We start from the raw sequence: 20,493 nt of genomic DNA on the forward strand, positions 1-20,493 counted from the left end.
CAACTTGCAATGGGCCTGGTCTACAAGATACACTATACGACTAAGGTCAGTGAATACCACGACCACAACACCAGAGGAAGCTCAACAAATCATGTTAAACCCAGATTTGGCTCAAACAAGGGACTAAACACGTTTTGCAATTATGCCACATCAATGTGGAACGCCCTACCCAAAGCTGTAAAGGAATGTGAATCCCTACCCACATTCAAAACCGCTCTTAAAGAGCACCTACGGGAGGCTGCAATTCGAAACTGGCCACCATAAATGTCCAAACCCCCTCACCCCCCCACCCCCTCCTAATAGACAGTCTCCTCCCCACCGCATCCTAGGTTGTCAAAGTGGGCAGGGGTGAGGTGGGTTCCTTCGTCTTTCCTTGTGACAATATTGTCACCCACTGTAACTGTGTACCCATTCTGCAATCTGTTAAATAAAGTTTTCATTCATCCATGCAAAGTTCCAAAACAGTTAATGTACCCTTTCCCATAATAATCATAATCCTTACATGTAACATAGATTAAAAGGGAAGGGACAAATTCTGGGACCATGTAACCCTGCTGGTCTTGGATCGAATAACGCCAGTCATCATAACCTTCTCTCCTGTGTCTCTGACTCAGCATACTGTCCCAATGAAGGAAGATAATATGGGGAGTGGAAGGTTTATCTTGTTTCTGGATGTGTTATGACGAGAGGGTTGTCTATATGGGTGGATCAATTTGTCACTGGGTGCAAGCATGACTGGGTGTAGGAATAACATACAGGTATTTCAAAACTGAACTTGGGGGGCATTCCCCTTAACTGCCTTTACCAGCGTCATCACTTCAGGTGGGATGTTGATGATTTGTAGATCTACAGCAAATACGGATAGGCTTGCATGTCATGTGCTATGGTTTGATTGGCATATCCACATACTATGTCAGTCATGCGTGCTGCACCAAAACTGATCCCCATCACATGAACGCCACGAGCGGAACTCTTCTCACTGCACCACCAACTTGTCATCAAAGATGGCGATTTGCTGAGTGCCCATGGATGATATACACATTTCGCGGATGCTTGTAATCTTCTTGTCCAAAACTGTGACTATAATTCCATTTGAGGAGGTTTGCAAGAAAGTCTCTCTGTAGTTGAAGTACTTTGTAGACAGCTCCAGCCACCGCTACCATGCAGATCACGCTAAAAACACTGCAACAGCAGACCATACAAATTGACATAGACCCCGACCAAACGGTAAGTAACAGTTAGCGTTAGCTAGTTAGCTAACGTTAGCTTGCTAACTTTAGAAGCTGGAGATAACGTTAGTAGCCATGAGCTAAATGTAGCCATTTTACTAATCTGTAAGATGTATAACATTGTTTACTACTATGGCTTATACGAGTTGCTGCACGAATGTAACGTTAGCCAAAGTAATTCCTCGTCCACAATGCTAGCCATCTAGCGCGCTAACGTTAGTCAAGTCATAATTAGCTATGGTAATATTAGCTTGGTGGCTAGTAGCTAGCGATAACTTGTTGTAATAACGTAATTTGCTGTGTAGTCAATGTTAGCTTATTTCCTCGCCCGTAAATACAATGTTAGCAGATGTTGACCAACTTCACTTGGCAATCTAACAAGCTAATCGGTCGCTTAGTTGACAGCTGTAAATTCCAACATTAGCTAGTATTATGTTAATGAAATCGTCACGAATCTTTTGGATATCTCACAGTTTACGTGGCTTGCCTATTTACCTACAGTAAACATTCCGATTATGGATGATTCACGATTAAGTGTGTAAAGCTAACTTTCCTTATGTACACACTCGCCATTCCACCAGCACGGGTGTCAATGATGAGCGTGTCACACCAGAAGAAGTAGTACGGAAGAATATTAGAACGGAATACCTAATGATTTGACACAAATAGGGACACAAGTAGAGAATCCCACATATCACCATCTAACCTTGAGCAGGGGTGGTTGTGGCTACATTTTTTATTTGATATTTTTTTATTTTCGTGTCTTACATACAGATGTATGCCCAGCCCATATGGTATTACAAGACACATAACAATAAGTATATAATAATATACTTTACCAATTACTTAACAAATGACATATAGACCAAGATGGCCATAAGAAAATACAAGAAAATACAATAAAACGTAATATAACCAGTGTTGGGCAAGTTACTTTAAAAAAGTAACTAGTTACAGTTACTCGTTACTTCTTCCAAAAAGTAACTAAATTACTTACGAGTTACAAATTATAAAAGTAACTAGTTACTTCAGAAAGTAACTATTGCGTTACTTTCAAGATTTTTTTTTACATATAAACAACATACACAAATCTAAACTATTTTAATGTTGCTGTGGGACAAAGTGAGACTAGCCTCCAATCAAATGCCATGTATGTAGATATTATAATTACTATGTTTATATAGTGGATCATACAAATACAAACAGAATAGATGTTTTGGAACTTTTGATATACTTGCCCCTCAACAGGCCACAACTGGGCAACATTAAATTATGCTTGTTAAGCACTATACCAAAAATAATTAACAAATATATACTGATTGATTGAACATTTTAATTAACAGATTGCAGAATGGGTACAATACAGTACGGCTCAATACACACAATTGTTAAGGGGATGCAGACCAGAGAAAGAGTTTCGTCTTGTTTACATCAGGGTCTCCCATTTTCAATTCATGACATTTATGACGAAAGTCTTTCTCTGGTCTGCATCCCCTTAACAATTGTATGTATTGAGCTGTACTGTACTGTACCCATTCTGCAATCTGTTAATAAACGTATCAATCAATCAATCAATGACATACACAACATACAGATATAAGAATAATCGAATCATCTAAACTAATCTAATCATGACATTTAAGACATGCATGACATACAGAGATATATATATCTCTGAGCACCTGAAGCCTGTGCTATTAAACCAGGAAGTGCAGCACTGTTGATAAGGCTGTCAGCACTGCAGTAGAGCCACTCACTGCCCTGCGCTGCAAAGAGTGAACACAAAACGCTCATGGACCCGCGGTCTCATGTTGACTGAGTCGCTTGTGTTGTTCGTTGGATTCGTTTTTGGGCTCAAAACGTACACTACACGGACCGCGGTCTCATGCTGACTGATCAGTGATCGCTTGTCTTGTCGCGCTGTGTGTCAGACTCACGCTGACTGATCGCTTGTCTTGTCGCACTGTGTGTCAGACTCTGGATGCTTTAGACACCCGCCCACCTCCACCTCTGATTGGCTTACCATGACATTTTATTCAACCTCAGCCAATCGTCAGCATGTATGCTTGGCTCGCGCACTGCCCACTAAACAAGGAAGAACATATTATTGCCTCTCGGCGCAGAGATCTGTCTGATGAAAGAAACAGGTTCATTCATAGTAACACGCCGCATTTTTTTGCAGTAACGGTAACGGCGTTATTAAGATTGGAAGAGTAATCCGTTAGATTACTCGTTACTGAAAAAACGAACGCCGTTAGTAACGAAGTTACTTATAGCGCCGTTATTCCCATCACTGAATATAACACAAGCTGTACTCAATGTAAATAAACAGAAAAACAAGATGAATTCAAATACAATTATATAGGATACAGTGTGTTTTGTCTCAAGTGCCATGCCTTCTCCAAAAATCCTGCAAAACCGAAGATGTCTACATGTGAAAACGTTTCAGTAATGGAAAGGATGAGTTCTAACACCAGTGATAAATGTCCTCAACAGCTATGTGTCCAATGTTGTATCTCACCAGGTGAAAGCCTTGAAGGAGAAGATAGAAGCAGAGAGAGGAAAAGACAACTTCCCTGTCTCTGGACAGAAGCTGATATATGCTGGCAAAATCCTGCAAGATGACACACCTATCAAAGACTACAAAATAGACGAGAAGAATTTTGTTGTAGTCATGGTGTCCAAGGTGGGATGCTGTTGATTTAGTTTTTGGTAACTGAGAGGTGATGAGATGGGATGGCTCTGTGTTGTCTGTCGAGGTTCACCACAGGAGTAACTAACACTGCTGGGTGAATTTTAATTACTGAAAGATTAAGTACAATGAAAAGCATGTTTTCCAATATCATTGCATTTTGATGTAAAATTACCCAAAAGGTTAGAACTGTTGTTGAAATGATAACTAAAGCCCTTATATCTATCCCCCTTGATAATCAACAAAATCAAGCTATTTCAGATATCCAATCTGATAACTGGGTTACTCTGATGGCGCCATTAGTCACATCTAGCTGCTCTGATGGGCACATCAGTCACATCTACCTGCACAGATTGGCCCATCAGTCACTTCTAGTCCTGGGCTTCAACATCAGCATCTTATCAAGCATCTATATATGGCATATTTCCACTACCACTGCCGTCTTGTGCTGGAATCCGTGCTCCCGCTTTGTTTGGCTTTTTCCACTGCCAACTAGGGATGGGTACCTTTCACATTTGAACCGATACCGGTACCGGTACCTGTGAATCGATACCGGTACCCAACGGTACCTTTTTTCTGTACTTTAAAATTTAAAAATTTATTGATTTTTTTTTTTTTTACTTTTTTTTTTTTTTTTTTTTTTTTTATTACTTTTTTCTTTTCATGTCAACGTTCACACGCACAATATATGCTTACCTAGGATTTGACTTGATTCAACAACAAAGCAGTCGGAGCAATGACAAGCCGAAAACTGTCGAAATTTAATTTACCTACCTCAGTCGTAAAAAAAAATCCAAACTTCAAATAACTACAATTTCGACAGTTTTCGGCTTGTCATTGCTCCGACTGCTTTGTTGTTGAATCAAGTCAAATCCTAGGTAAGCATATATTGTGCGTGTGAACGTTGACATGAAAAAAAAAAAAGGTAAAAAAAAAGTAAAAAAAAAAAAATGAATAAAAAATATTTTTTTTTTATTTTTTTTTCGGTTTCTCACTTGATTCGATACTCGGTAGTACCGACGTGTTTCGGTATTCGGTACCCATCCCTACTGCCAACTGACCCGTGCGGAACAGCGTCTATCTGTGCTAATTTAGCCACTGTTCTGGGGTAGGTACTATTGTTGCTATCCGTGCTGCAATTTGATACTGTAGAGTAGACCATTGATTCGTCGATGCAACTCATCACAAAAACATCCCATGTTCATGGTAAGGTCTGGGGCAACACTACAGTCAACCTCATATTGTGTTTAGTGGAACTCATTAACACTTTCCGTGCCGGCCGTGTTTTCCTTTTAACCCTTTGAATGCCGCCACCCACTTCAATGATAGAGCTCTCATATTTGTGAACGCATAATCTGTCTTAAATTATGGCTGTGTCTAATCTGGCCGTCGCTTATCAATGACTTGTTTGCAGTCAACATTGTCGAAACTGATTGTTTTTTAATCGGTTCATTTCCGTTTTATACCATTTTGAAGAACTCGTTTTTTGAAAGTTTCAGGAAAATATAAAGATGAATCGCCCTTTACTGGAATATTCTGGAATACACAACGTTTTTTCGGCCTATTTATGAATTGTTTTCAAATAAACTTAGATAGATTATCGATAGTATATGTGTACTTATGCACACTAGAGAAGCGAGCTGAAAAATCGAATCTCATTTCCTGATCAGCACACACACACACACACACACATAGGGCAAACGCTGATATCTCTGTGAAAATAGCTCTGATTATCCCAAGACTGGTAAAATAGATTCCTTACCTCAGATCAGATGTTCTCCAAAAAGATTATTCCAATTCCTGATCGCCATTCCAAATATCGATCCGTGTTTATTGATCCAACGCTGCATACTGGAAATATGTATTCCACGCTGTTCTGATAGACCACAATGAGTCAGATGGGCTCGGATTACTTGCCTGAGAAGTAAAATGTGGATTCCGGATTTTCCTTTTCTCATCCATTTCCATTGAGTCTATTCCAAAAGGGTGCATTACCATCCGGGAGACGATAAGGGGCGGTATTTTCCCAATGGAGCTCAGAGAGAGTTTGAAGCACTAACGTGATACTAGATTGATAATGTGAATTCAAATCGCTTATAAAAAAAAGCCTGCTATATCGCGTCGTTGGCAATAAACGGTCGGCATGAACAAACGACATATAGTGTCGTTGGTATTGAAAGTGTTAAGGAATTGATCAATCTAGTGATCTATGCACACAACAATTACTATTTTTCCAGCAAATCTCATTAGTTAGATAAATATTGCGCTGTCAGAACAGTTTCATATTTGTAGGTTAAGTATTTAAAGTTTGGTATTGGCCATTTTAGCACTCATCTTATCACAAGGAAATGCTTTGACACTCATTAAAATAAGGTAAATCTAGTGATCTATGCACAAAAACAATTACTGTATTCAGCTAATCTCTTAGTTACAACAAGATTGCATAAAGCCGTGTTGTATTTATAGGTGAAATAATGTTATTGCTTTCTCTGTCTCCGTAGCAGGAGCATAGCGTGTGGAGAATGAGAGATTCAAATTACCTAAATGGTTCACTCAAATATGTATCTGACAACATTTTAGGCAAGAAATGGGATATGCAAATGCTGGATCTTAATTGATATTGAGTCGCATTGAAATGATCATTTGTAAGATGCGAACAGTCTTCCCCCTTCTTCTCCGACTCAATCGCTTTCACTCTCTTTTTGCATTTTACAAAATAGCTACGGCTAAACCAGATGCCCACGGAAAAGTACAACATAGCCTCAAATTCCTCCATTGTGTTGTGTCTCTCGTGAAATGTACGGCAGCAAGCATAATACCTACTCCCAAAGAGGGCTCCTCTTTTGTCTCAGCTCCTCCTTCCTACACCGACAGGTGTTTTGTGTACTGGAAAAACAACGTGGGCAACACGGCAAGCCTACCAGTACCAGCACTGTACCGTGCCTACTGGTCAGTGGAAATGCCAATAGTGTCTAGTGAATAGAAGGCCATGCCCCCTCATCCTGCTGAGAGTTGGCTGTGCTCGGAGAGGGTGACCTAAAACACTTAAAATCAAATTATACATCTGAAGCAATTCATGACTATTTTAAAACATTGTACTGCATCTTTAACTACTCTCACATCAACAATGCACTCCTTTGACTTGTATAGTTTAATGATAACCGTCCTTATATATATTTTTTGATCCACTTTTTCTCCTTATTTTCTATTTTTCTCCCATCCCAACTTCGTGTTTTTCCAATTCTCCCCTCCCCTGTCTTGAACGTTGCTCGCATATGCCCCCCACTGGTCGGTTGTAGGGACGATAGAAGCCTTGCATCATGTGTCCCCTCCGGTACATGAGGAGGCAGCCTGTCACATCTTTTCACCTGCCAGCGCGGACTCTCATTGGCGAGGTGTAACGTGTGGGAGGCTCACACTACCCCCGCTATTTCCTGTCTCTGCTGTGCAGGCGTCCCCCAACCGACCTGTAGGAGTCACTGTCCACAACGTCCAGATGACCAATTGAGCCAGTATGACGGCCGGGGAAAGCCGGAGGCAATGCTGACACCCGGATTCGATGATAACCATATTTTTATGGATGTTGTATGATATGAATATGTTAGGTACATACATTTATTTTTAGGAATGTAACGTTACTAAACCATCTCACAGTGGAATGGGTTTCCAGTGCACCATATATAATTACTCAAGCAACAAGCAAAGAAAGCTTTAAAAAGCAAGTAAATGTTACTTTTGGGTACAGGCACAATGCTTGATAATAACATTTTATTATTTTACTATTCATTTTGTAATATTTTGGTATAATGCTAATGTAATGAGGTGGGTTGGGTGGGGGGGGGGGATTATGTTTCATTATGTTATGTATATTGTTTTGTATGTTTATTGTTGGTTTTATTTTGAATTATGTTTGTATTTATTGTTTTGTGTGGACCCCAGGAAGAGTAGCTGTTGCCATTTGTAACAGCTAATGGGGATCCAAATAAACTTAAACTAAAAATGGGAAGTCTGTAGCACTCCTGAAGCCTAACAGGTGCTTCTTTTGAACCGATGATAGGCAAAGCCAACAGCTGCAGCCTCACCTGCTCCCTCTGAGGCACCAAAGCCCCCAGTCCAGGACTCTGGCTCCACGTCGACAGCAGCTGCCCCAGCACCAACCCCAACGCCTGCCCCAGCAGCTATCCCCATCCCCCCCGAGGAGGCCAAAGAGGAGCCTGTCCCTGCAGACAGAGAGCCACAGCAGCCAGCTAGGTAAGAGGTGGTATAGGCTGGTAGAAGTAGGTATAGCCTAGTAGAAGGTGTAGACAGGTAAAAGAAGGTGTGGCCAGACTAGTATGAGAAGGTGTAGCTTAAGGCTGAGCCCGAACCCTGTTTTTAGGGTTCGAACGTTCGCCAGGGTTTATCGAACGAACGTTCGAACGTTCGTTTTTTTTTTTTTTTTTAATAAAAAAAAATTTAAATTTTTTTTCATTTTTTTTATAATAATTTATTTTTTTTGTATTATTATAGATCCTACGGAGGGCGGCATTGCATAGTCTATTGGTGAAAAACATGTTGTTTACAGTGGTGGCTGTTCATGTAAACATGTAATTAAACAAAGCACTCAGAAGAAAATAAACAAGCTACTGAATCAAAGTATGATAAACAATAGCCCTTGCAGTCACATAAGGGGCTAGATAAACAAATGCATTAGTTTTGTGGCATTAACGTTATATAGTTAGTGTTACACGTTCAATAACAGGTATTCACTCTTGGTCGACGGGGAGGGGAGCCGGGAGGAGAGGCACACGCCTCGGCTCAACAGACCCGTCCACCGTCTACCTCGGAACGGCCGGGCTCCCAACACGCCTGCCGCCCGTCCGCCCTACCACCGTTCCGAGGTAGACGGTGGACGGGTCTGTCCACCGTGCGCCTGCTGTTGTTTCCAACGCAACCACCTCCCGCCATGAAGCTCGCGCTCCGTGGCCGAAAAAGGATGGTATTCATTAATGATCCTAATCTGCAGGTTCACCTACGGAAACCTTGTTACCGATTACTTCCTCGGCGGGGAGCTAACTACGGCTCCCCGGTAGCTACGGTAAGTCTGTTGAGGCTTGGTGGTAACAGCAGAGGCGGGTGCAAGCGGTGTGACGTAATTGGCAGAATCGCCTGTCAATCAAAATAGAGCTCTGGTTGAGAAATAGTATCCCGCTGCAGCCCGGCAGACCATACTGGTTGAGCCGAGCGCCTCGCATTCACATCACCTCAACCCCGTGCGCATCCTTTATTTTTTTTTCACCGAACGTTCGAACCTATTAATTAAAGTCCGAATGTCAGCGTAACGAACGAACGTTCGAACGTTCGGGCTCAGCCTTGTATGAGAAGGTGTAGCTTAGTATGAGAAGGTGTAGCCTAGTAGGAGAAGGTGTAGCCTAGTAGGAGAAGGTGTAGCCTAGTAGGAGAAGGTGTAGCCTAGTGTGAGAAGCTGTAGCCTAGTGTGAGAAGGTGTAGCCTAGTAGGAGAAGCCAGCCTAGTAGGAGAAGGTGTAGCCTAGTAGGAGAAGGTGTAGCCTAGTAGGAGAAGGTGTAGCCTAGTAGGAGAAGGTGTAGCCTAGTAGGAGAAGGTGTAGCCTAGTAGGAGAAATGTTAGCCTAGTATGAGAAATGTTAGCCTAGTATGAGAAGGTGTAGCCTAGTATGAGAAATCTTAGCCTAGTAGGAGAAGGTGTGGCCTAGTAGGAGAAGGTGTGGCCTAGTAGGAGAAGGTGTAGCCTAGTAGGACAAGTTGTAGCCTAGTATGAGAAGGTGTAGCCTAGTATGAGAAGGTGTAGCCTAGTAGGAGAAATGTTAGCCTAGTATGATAAGGTGTGGCCTAGTATGAGACATTTTAGCCTAGTAGGAGAAGGTGTAGCCTAGTAGGAGAAGGTGTAGCCTAGTAGGAGAAGGTGTGGCCTAGTAGGAGAATGTGTAGCCTAGTAGGACAAGTTGTAGCCTAGTATGAGAAGGTTTAGCCTAGTATGAGAAGATGTCATTGAAATCACGAATGAACTGCTTATAGTAATGATAGCCAAGACGTATAGCTGATGCATACAGCATGTTCCCTCTTAAACGGATGAAGCTAAAACGTCAATGTTTTCAATATTTTGATGAAACGACTAGTTATAAGTAAAAAATGTGTTTTACATGCATATGAATCTAGTGTGAGATTGATACCCAGAGCAGATGCATAATTACAGTGCGTTTGGTTTTAGTTCGATAGTCAGAATCGTCACAAAGCTATTGACCTTGGAATGAGCCATACCTGTTTTAAGATTAGATCAAATATTCCATTATTGATCCCCTTCAATCAAATATATAAATGTATATATAAATTCAGGTGTCATAGCATCATGGAGGAGGGGGGCGGGAATGTACATGTATGGGCAGGGTAATGGGAAGACAATAAAGAATAGTATTCTTTATTGTATTCCTTTGTATTCATCTGAATATTATGATGCTGTTTATAAATATGAACATGAGGCATATAGGGTTTGAGAATGTGACAAATGCCCTGATAAAGGCCATTTGAGGCCGAAATATGTTGGCTTGTTCTTTTATTGTTCCATTATGAACTAGCCATTCATTATTAAAGCTTCTTTAACTTTTGGAAGAGTGCCTTGGATTAGATTTAAAAAAATAAAAATAAAATCTTTATGCATTTCCCTCTCCTTGGACAACAGCACATTCATACAGCTTTGCTTCACCAGAATTTGAACGCTGTAGCCCTCTATTTCTGCTCATGAACACGATGCTGTTTGATATTCTTCTAACCTTGTCGCCCATGTTCTACTCCAGCTCCAGTGGAGAAGGTCAGGGGGCGGACGCCTCCTCAGCACTGGGTAAGTGATTAATGGATGGACACCTGAGTAGGTGATGGATGGATGGACACCTGCGTAGGTGATGGTATCCATTTGTTGGACAGGGCTGGCGATGTGTCCATCTCCACCAGACTTGTGTCCGTTTTGACAAGACGCAAAAACGTTTGAAGTTTATCCAAAACCTTGCCAAAAATGGGACCAGAACCACAAAAAAGGCTGCTGAAACACTGTGTAACAATGAACAACATTTATTTACAGTAAGATAAACCAACTAAAATAGCAGAAATCTTAAGAATTAAGACATCAGGGTCTCCAAGGCTAAAATAATAAATGAAACAAAAAAACAACATACTCACTAGAAAACCAAAAGCTCACTTGGTCTACACTACAGAATCAAACTGAAAAACAACACTACAGGAGGAAGGGGGACAGTCCACAGTCCTTTGCCCTTCATACTCCAAACGCACCAGCATTCATGCTAACATAGCCAAGTCGAAGTACAGTGACTTAGTTTGGCATGTTTAGACAGAATGTATTATCATATGAATACAGCTCTTCTGTGGAGTCTTTAGGCGGTGTTTCCTGTACCAGAGCTGTTGGTGTGGGCCAGGGCAAAGCAACACATACATTGTGTCTATATTTAGTTTGTGACACATGCTAGCAACCTCTCCTATTGTGGTTCTGCGTACTAGGGCAAGGGGGATTTCCACTGGGACTGCCTATACCTAAAGACTGTGCCCTTATGGTACTGTAGTGCAGTCGTTCTAGTGCACCTAGTTACTAATTACAAATGTCGCACTACAAATCTCAAGTGCATATTTTATTAGATTGCAAGGTAAAGTGAACCTACCATTGTGGCTTTTCATCTGAAACCTCCCCAGGAGCTCATAGTGGGAAGATAATTGGCCAGGTAGCTCCAATAGCTGCCTGGCTAACGTTAGCAAGCAAGCTAAATTAACATACTCTACTGAAACTCGTTAATCTCACTGTCAATCTAATTACAACAATTTGTAGTTCACTCCAGTCATCAGCTTCAACAGCTGCCTGCCTTACATTAGCGTTTCACGTCTCAACCAGCAATCGCAAATCTCTGTCAGGTCAGCAGCATAGCGAAAGTTTCATTTTCACTATAGCAATGTTGCCTTCAAAATAAAAGCGTGAGAACCTTTTGCCTTCAAAATAAAAGTGTGAGAAAGTTCGGTCACAAAAAAGTTTTGTGCTAAAAAATTTCGAATTTTTTATATTGGAATAACTGTGCCCATCCCTACTATACATTGTTTTCACTGAGTCCTATTCTTCTCTGTGTGTTCCAGTATATATCTATGTATTTTCTGATCTAAATAAGTGTGTGTGTGTGTGTGTATAGTGACTGGAGCAGAATATGAGGCCATGCTGACAGAGATCATGTCCATGGGTTATGAGAGGGAGAGAGTGGTGGCTGCTCTACGTGCCAGCTTCAACAACCCACACCGAGCCGTGGAGTACCTCCTCACTGTGAGTCACGCACACTAGTGGTCAACCAATATCGCCTTTTCAATGGCTGATTTTTATATTGCTAACCTTTTGTATATAAAATATTGCAGTATTTCTTCCCTTCATCATATCTGAAATTTGGAGCCCTGTTTAGCCCCTTTCGGGGTGAGCTAGCATAGAGTGACTGGTATCAAGAATACCAATTTCCTCTGAGTTCAGTAGAAAGCTATCCGGCTGCAAGCTAGCCTATCTTAGGTCGCTTTCACACAGGGGCTGTTTGGTCCGGATTATCGGACCAGAATTCGATAGTCCGGTTTTTCGGGTTTGTGTGAATGCGCGTCGAACTCGGTCCGCGGACCAAGCAGGCGAACTCTGGTCCGCCTGAAAACGTCGGTCTCGGTTCGCTTCATCGGACCAAACGCGAACCAAATATAGGAAGTGATTATTATTACCACTGCTCGCAGCACTCACTGCAAAACAAGCACATCTATCTATCTATCTATCTATCTATCTATCTATCTATCTATCTATCTATCTATCTATCTATCTATCTATCTATCTATCTATCTATCTATCTATCTATCTATCTATCTATCTATATATCTATCTATATATCTAACTGTGCATCTTGGGAAGAAGGAAGAAAAAACGCGGCTTATTATTATTACCGAGGCGCACAGCATTGGATCAATGGATCAATGCCACGTCAATACTCGCCTCCGCTGATCTGGAGGGCTCGCCTCGCAGTCCACACACAGACACACACACACACGCGCGCGCACACACACGGGCTCGCAGCCACACACACATTTCCACTGTCCAATAGACAAGCTCCCTTTTCGACCGCGTGACATTGTTCAGATAGTTCGGTGCGACTGACAGATTGCTATGTGAACGCAGGCGAACCAAATGAAGAATGCAACAATGTTGCAACTTCACCACCAGAACCGCACCGAGTCCACCAAAACTATATGTGAAAGCGACCTTAGTACCAATCAATGGAAGCGGATACAGACCAGCTAGTCTTAACTGTTGGCGAAAAACACCTTTCTTTTAAGCTAGGCTAATGGTCCGTATCCACTTCCATTAATTTGTGCTAAGCTAGCTTTAAGGCTAGCTTGCAGCTGGATATCTTACTACTGAACGCACAGAGAATAAGTTGGTATCTATCTCGTCTGACTCTGGAGAAGGTGAATCAGTCGACCAGTAATGTACACACATTACATCATATTATGATCAAGTGAGATGTCACAGTACAGCGTGATGTCACACATCATCTAACTGACCTTGCTCTTGTTTTCCTCTCGTTACCAAAAACTTGAAACATTTGAGGTTTTGGGACTATTTTTATTTAAAAAAAATTTATTGATCTTTTTCCCCCTCTTTCCTCCGGTTTTTTCCCATCCCAATGTTAGTCGTTATGCCAATTCCCAATTCCCTTCCTGGTCGCTGCGCACTTACCCCCCACAGTCAGTCTGGGAGAGTGGAGGCTACCACGTGCTTCCTCCGACACACGTCCAGCAGATTCTCACTGAGAGGGCATAGCGTGTGGAAGGATCACACTATCCCACTTAGATCCTATCCGCGCTTAGCAGGCGCCCCGACCGAACTGTAGGAGTCGCTGTTTACAACGACCCGGACCCACCCCGCCAGCTTCTCCCACCCTCTAATACTGCCAATTGTATTAGTGTGAACGGCCAGCCAAGCTGGTGACAGTTTTGGGACTATTTTAATTAATTTTAATTTTAATTTTGATTCATTAATTTCCTGCAGCAGAATTTTGTTGCTAAGCAATATTTGTCCAATTTGCTTACATGCTGGAATTGCATTTGTTGCCTAGCAGCATTGGCCTTTTTGAACAGTCTTATCAAGATGCATTGTAAACCAACCAAGTTCCTCATTGATTTCAGTAACCGACTCAAATAGATATATCTGTATATATCAAATGTCCTGAGCACTGACTGAAAACGAAATGTTTATTAGAGTTCTTTATAAAAAAAACTAAATTTATTGGGGTTAAAATTTGTATTTTACAGGCTTAGAGTGCCAAAAACACCATGGTTGACTGCCTGGAATTAGACACCCCTCTAACTTTGTATGAACTCCCTAAAGCTCTTGTAAATATGAATGAAGGCAAGTCACCAGGGTTAGTTGGTTTACCACCGGAGTTTTATTTGGCCCCAAGTAGGCCCCTTTCTGCTAGGAATGATTTATTCTTCAATTAAAAATGTCTCCTTCTCTAAAAACAATAATATAGCTATTATCTATTTGCTCCTAAAAAAGGGGAAGGACCCAACTGAATGTCAAAGTTTGCCCTTTATCAATTTTAAATGCAGACATTAAGCTACTGTATATGCCAAAGTTCTTGCCTCTCAATTGGACCGCTTTAGTGCATGAGGACCAACAAAACGGCTTCATAAAAAAATCGAATGCCATTTGAAAAAGCTTTTGACCGTCTCGAGTGGCATTTCTTATGGGCTGTATTACACAGCATGGGTTTTGGCAATCATTATTTAGTAATGATAAAATTATTGTATACCAATCAAACAGCGATGGTACTGACCTTGACCACTTATCATTTTCACATTGCTCACGCCAGGGCTGCCCTCTCTCACCTTTGTTATTTGCCCTATGTGACGCGATCCTCTCTCGAACTCCTTTGAATCGCCCATAAACACAGGCGTAGTCAGTAGGATCTCGTTGGTGGTTTTTATTTCCCGCCTCCCAAGGTGCAGAGGTGATATATTTTTACAAAAATGTGAAAAGTGAAAGTAACATAAAACAAAATACCCTATACTTACTAGTGTTGTCAAAAATATCGATATTTCTATATTGATTCTGAATATTTAAAACAGTTTCAATACTCATTTCCCGCGTTTAATACATGAGGCGTTGTCTAACGTTATCTAGCTGGCTATCTACTGATAGCTCATTATATCAACGGCTGATAACATCATTGGCGTTCATTGTTGCAGGCTTGCAGCTGTTGGCTAGCGTTGGCTAGCTAGCTAGCTAATACTGGCTGGCTACCTTTTTAATTCACAATGGAATGGCTAGCTAACTAACTGTACAGAGAGAGAGAGAGAGATCTGTAAAGCATTCCCGGTAACTGGAGAAAGGTATTCCCGTAACCTATGGGTAACCGAGAATACCTTGAAGTACCAGGAATACCATGCCTAGGTATTCTTGGTTACCTAAATAGGTATTCCCGTTACCTGATCAGGGCTCTACACTAACCTTTTCCCCAAGGAGCACATGTGCTCCTAAATGAAAAAATGTAGGAGCACACAAAGAAATTTAGGAGCACACAAAAATATTTAGGAGCACAGTGAAAATATTTCAAGTAACAGAGTTTATTTCTTTTTCAAAAATAAATGTATATTTGTACTGTGCGTGCATGTGCAAACGGGAACGGGACACACATCTGTGCAATACCACATACCACCAAAGTCACTGGCCCACTATGTGTGTGTATCTGCGTGTGCAAACGGGAATGGGACACAGACATTTGAACTATTAAGTGATGAATGCCTACTGTGGCAAAGTTGTAGCCAACAACTAGGCCTAATAAGAAAGGCAGTGACATTGAACAAAAAGGAGACACTGGCATTACCACCAGGGCCATCAGTAGAGGGGACTGTAAGGTGCCTTTTCGGTATACTACCTTTGCTAAAACTGTGTTCTCTGTTAAAGGTGGTAACTACTGGAATAGGCTACCAGTTGTGATTAGAGAGTGCCCCACATACTCCATGTTTAAGACCCATCTTAAACTGCATTTTAAGGCAAACCAGAACTGATCATTTTTAATCTGATTTAGTTTATGTAACTTGTTTCTTGTTTTTATCGTTGATTGTCAGTTTGTCACCATGTTTTACCCTAAGCAGGCTATTTATTTATTGAAAGAGTTTTGCTGTCTCCTGGTGTAAATTAGCTCTTGCTACAACCCTGCATGTTTACATTTTGTATTTTGTACTTGATGTTCATTAACATGTGCTGTCCCTATCAAATAAACTATCAAATCAAACTACTGCTACAAAAGTAACGGTGACTTAACTTTAGCTTTTGCCCCTTTTATGCATACAATGCCTATGTTTTGGCTGTGTTGCTCTTCTAGAAAAATAATCCTTTCAGGGTTGCCTATTGAAATACTGTACACCTCTAGTACAGAAACATTGTTTATGAGTTTGCGTGTCAGGTAGACCATTGATTGACGGTCGATTCTGCCAATTACGTAACACTGCTTGCACTCCGGCCGTCCGGCGCTGCAGCTAGACCCTATTGCCCACCTCTGCTGTTGTGTGCGACACAACGACATGCGCTACTGCATCAACGTTATGATTAACAAAGCAAGGCATTCGTTTTGTTGCATTAACGTTATATTACTATTGCTATCGCTAAACCTAGGTGTTCTAAAATCTATTGCTATTGGTAAGACTATAATAAAGGTGCTCCCATAGTCGAGCGGACTGTACTCGGACTGGACTCCACCGAGTTCTGCTGCTCGGAAAACGCTTGCTCGTCTTTCAGGAAGTAAACAAACAAAATGAGAGCTTCCGATTGGTCATTTGCTTTATTTCCCATGAAACCAGTTACGTCACTCTACTGTGATTGGACCGTTAGCTTGAGTCCAATGTGGGACTTGTAGTTTTTTAACGATTCTCAGCAGAGAAATAAAAAGAACGACTGAGGCTGTAATATGCATTCGCACAACGTGCGAGTAATTGATTTTTCAGGTTCGCACACACATATTTTTAGGGGCATATGCGAGCAATATGGTCGCACTGTAGCGCCCTGTACCTGATGGGTATTCATGGTAACTTTAGATATTGATATGTATTCCGGTGACTTGTGAAAAGGAGAGGTTACCAGGAATACCATTAACATATAGGTATTCACGGTAACTTATATGTATTCTGGTAATTAATTAATTGAAGCTAACACATCATGGATGCCCAGGCCGTTAGCTACAAGCTACAAGCTAACAACACATCATGGAGGCCCAGGCCGTTAGCTACAAGCTACACACACACACACACCCCCCTACATGTGACCCCCCCCCCTACATGTGACCCCCCCCCCCCCTACATGTGCCCCCCCCCCCTACATGTATTCCGGTAATTAATTAATTGAAGCTAACGCATCATGGAGGCCCATGCCGCGTGTATCCTTTCCGCAACGGAATTCGGTTTCCGGGTTCCTCTGATTGGCCGCGACCCCCATGTGACCCGCCCCCCTATCCACCGCTCTGCTCTGCCGCGGACTCGCTCGCTTCCTCAATTTATACGCATGGAAGTATTGACTGAATGAATGAATGAATGAGAACTTTATTTAACAAATTGCAGAATGGGTACAATACAGTACGGCTCAATACACACAATTGTTAAGGGGATGCAGACCTGAGAAAGACGTTTGTCTTGTTTACATCAGGGTCCCCCATTTTCAATTCATATAGAACGACTACGCCGTAACAAATCATTAAAAAAAGATACCGTTAACTGGAATATGTTGTGCCTTTACACATATGTTTGATTATGTAATTGGTTTGTCATGACGAACAAATAAAAAAATCGCGATTTACCCGCTGGCTACAACAACACACAGTGACTGCATGTAGTCACTGTGTGTTGATGTTGTAGCCACCTCCTCAGAGGCAGGAATACTAAGCTCCCCCTTAAGCTCCAGGAGAGAGGGGAGAGGCTGAAAACCTGCAGTTCTTGCCCGACTGATGGGGAGCCGAATCCCCGGATCCGATTTGTCTGATGAATACCCCCAAAACATGGAGGTCCCGAATGCATGGAAGTATTGATTGCGCCGTAACAAATCATTAAAAAAATATACCGTTAACTGGAATATGTTGTGCCTTTACACATATGTTGGATTATGTAATTGGTTTGTCATGACAAACAAATAAAATATCGCATCGCCGGCTGTCTCTGGCTTGCTCCAGCGGACACCAGAGCTCAGCCCGCGGCGAGAATGTGCTGCCGCGAGCGGCATCGCTGAGCTCTGGCTCTGACTACATGCAGTCACTGAGTGTTGTTGTAGCCAGCGGGTAAATCGCGATTTTTTTTTATTTGTTTGTCATGACAAACCAATTACATAATCCAACATATGTGTAAAGGCACAACATATTCCAGTTAACGGTATATTTTTTTAATGATTTGTTACGGCGTAGTCGTTCTATATGAATTGAAAATGGGGGACCCTGATGTAAACAAGACAAACGTCTTTCTCAGGTCTGCATCCCCTTAACAATTGTGTGTATTGAGCCGTACTGTATTGTACCCATTCTGCAATCTGTTAAATAAAGTTTTCATTCATTCATTCATTCATTCATTCATTCAGTCAATACTTCCATGCGTATAAATTGAGGAAGCGAGCGAGTCCGCTCGCTCTGCCGCGCGCGGCAGCGACAGAGCGGTGGATAGGGGGGCGGGTCACGTGGGGGTCGCGGCCAATCAGAGGAACCCGGAAACCGAATTCCGTTGCGGAAAGGATACACGTGCCCAGGCCGTTAGCTACAAGCTACAAGCTAACAACACATCATGGAGGCCCAGGCCGTTAGCTACAAGCTAACAACACATCATAGAGGCCCAGGCCATTAGCTACAAGCTACACACACACCCCCCTACATGTGACCCCCCCCCCCTACATGTGACCCCCCCCCACTACATGTGACCCCCCCCCACTACATGTGACCCCCCCCTACATGTGACCCCCCCCCCCCCCCCCCTACATGTGCCCACCCATACATGTGCCCCCCCCCTACATGTGACCCCCCCCCTACATGTGCCCCCCCCCTACATGTGCCCCCCCCCTACATGTGACCCCCCCCCCCTACATGTGACCCCCCCCCCCTATATGTGACCCCCCCTCCCAGCTACTGTAGCTTGTCTCATCAGGGCAGAGAAAGTGCTGATGAGACAAAACAGAGCAGAGCTGATTGAGATCAATGAAGATACACTGTGTTATCTCACACACACATTCTCTGCACACACACATACTGTACACACAAACTGTACACACACATACTGTACACACATACTGTACACCCATACTGTACACCCATACTGTACACACACATACTGTACACACACATACTGTACACACATACTGTACACACACATACTGTACACATACTGTATGAATGAATGAATGAATGAAAACTTTATTTAACAGATTGCAGAATGGGTACAATACAGTACGGCTCAATACATACAATTGTTAAGGGGATGCAGACCTGAGAAAGACGTTTGTCTTGTTTCCATCAGGGTCCCCCATTTTCAATTCATATAGACATTTATGACATACACAACATACATGACATTTATGGCATAGGGACATATAGGTATTTAGTACTGATACATTTGTGACATAAACGGTATTCAAATATACAGTACTGTTACCCCTAGATCCTGACAGAGTATATACATATGATGGGGAGGGGACTGTACATTAGGAGGGGGTGGGTGGGTGGGAGAGAAATATACATATGGCGGGGAGGGAATATATACATGCGGTGGGGAGGAGACTGTCTATTAGGAGGTGGTGGGGGTTTTGGGCATTTACGGTGGCCAGTTTCGAATTGCAGCCTCCCGTAGGTGCTCTTTAAGAGCGGTTTTGAATTTGAAAGTGGGTAGTGGTTCACATTCCTTTACAGCTTTGGGTAGGGCATTCCACATTGTTGTGGCATAATTGCGAAACGTGTTTAGTCCCTTGTTTGAGCCGAATCTGGGTTTAACATGATTTGTTGAGCTTCCTCTGGTGTAGTGGTTGTGGTATTCACTGACCTTTGGGAAGTATTTTGACATGTACATGGGCAACCCGGTCGTATAGTGTATCTTGTAGACCAGGCCCATTGCAAGTTGCTGTACTCTGTCTACTCTAAGCCATCCTAGGTTGTCAAAGTGGGCAGGGGTGAGGTGGGTTCTGGGGTTCAGGTCAAGTAGTAGTCTGACCAGTTTGTTTTGTGATGTTTGTAATTTTGTTTTAAGCGCCTTTGAGGTGCTTTGGTACCATGAGGTAGGGGTGGACGGTATAAACGGTATACGGTATAAACGGTATTAATTTGCTCTACGGTATGGATTTTGACTATACCGTGTAACCGGTAGAGCAGCTCTAAAATAGCAATGATGTCATGTAACCACAGCGCGACTATTTCAATCGCATTTGCCCCTAAAAATAGATAGAATTAGTCATAGATAATAGATATGTGCAAACTGGAAAAAGTTATTTAGGAGGCTTCGCGCAGTGGGCGTGTCAACA

At 42.3% G+C, this 20,493-nt stretch overlaps 1 protein-coding gene across 1 annotated transcript in view; it reads left to right on the forward strand.

The window, feature by feature from the left end:
- The first annotated feature begins 991 nt into the window (after window positions 1-991).
- The window catches only part of rad23aa (RAD23 homolog A, nucleotide excision repair protein a), a 41,368-nt gene continuing 21,866 nt past the window's right edge, over window positions 992-20,493 (forward strand). Inside the window, exons 1-5 of the mRNA XM_084328885.1 lie at window positions 992-1,227; window positions 3,754-3,915; window positions 7,979-8,172; window positions 10,733-10,776; window positions 12,122-12,249. Coding sequence (XP_084185011.1) covers window positions 1,162-1,227; window positions 3,754-3,915; window positions 7,979-8,172; window positions 10,733-10,776; window positions 12,122-12,249 — 594 coding nt within the window. The 5' untranslated portion in view covers window positions 992-1,161. The remainder of the gene's footprint in view (window positions 1,228-3,753; window positions 3,916-7,978; window positions 8,173-10,732; window positions 10,777-12,121; window positions 12,250-20,493) is intronic.

Source organism: Notolepis coatsorum, assembly GCF_963971535.1.
Source record: "Notolepis coatsorum genome assembly, chromosome: 14".
NCBI lineage: Eukaryota > Metazoa > Chordata > Actinopteri > Aulopiformes > Paralepididae > Notolepis > Notolepis coatsorum.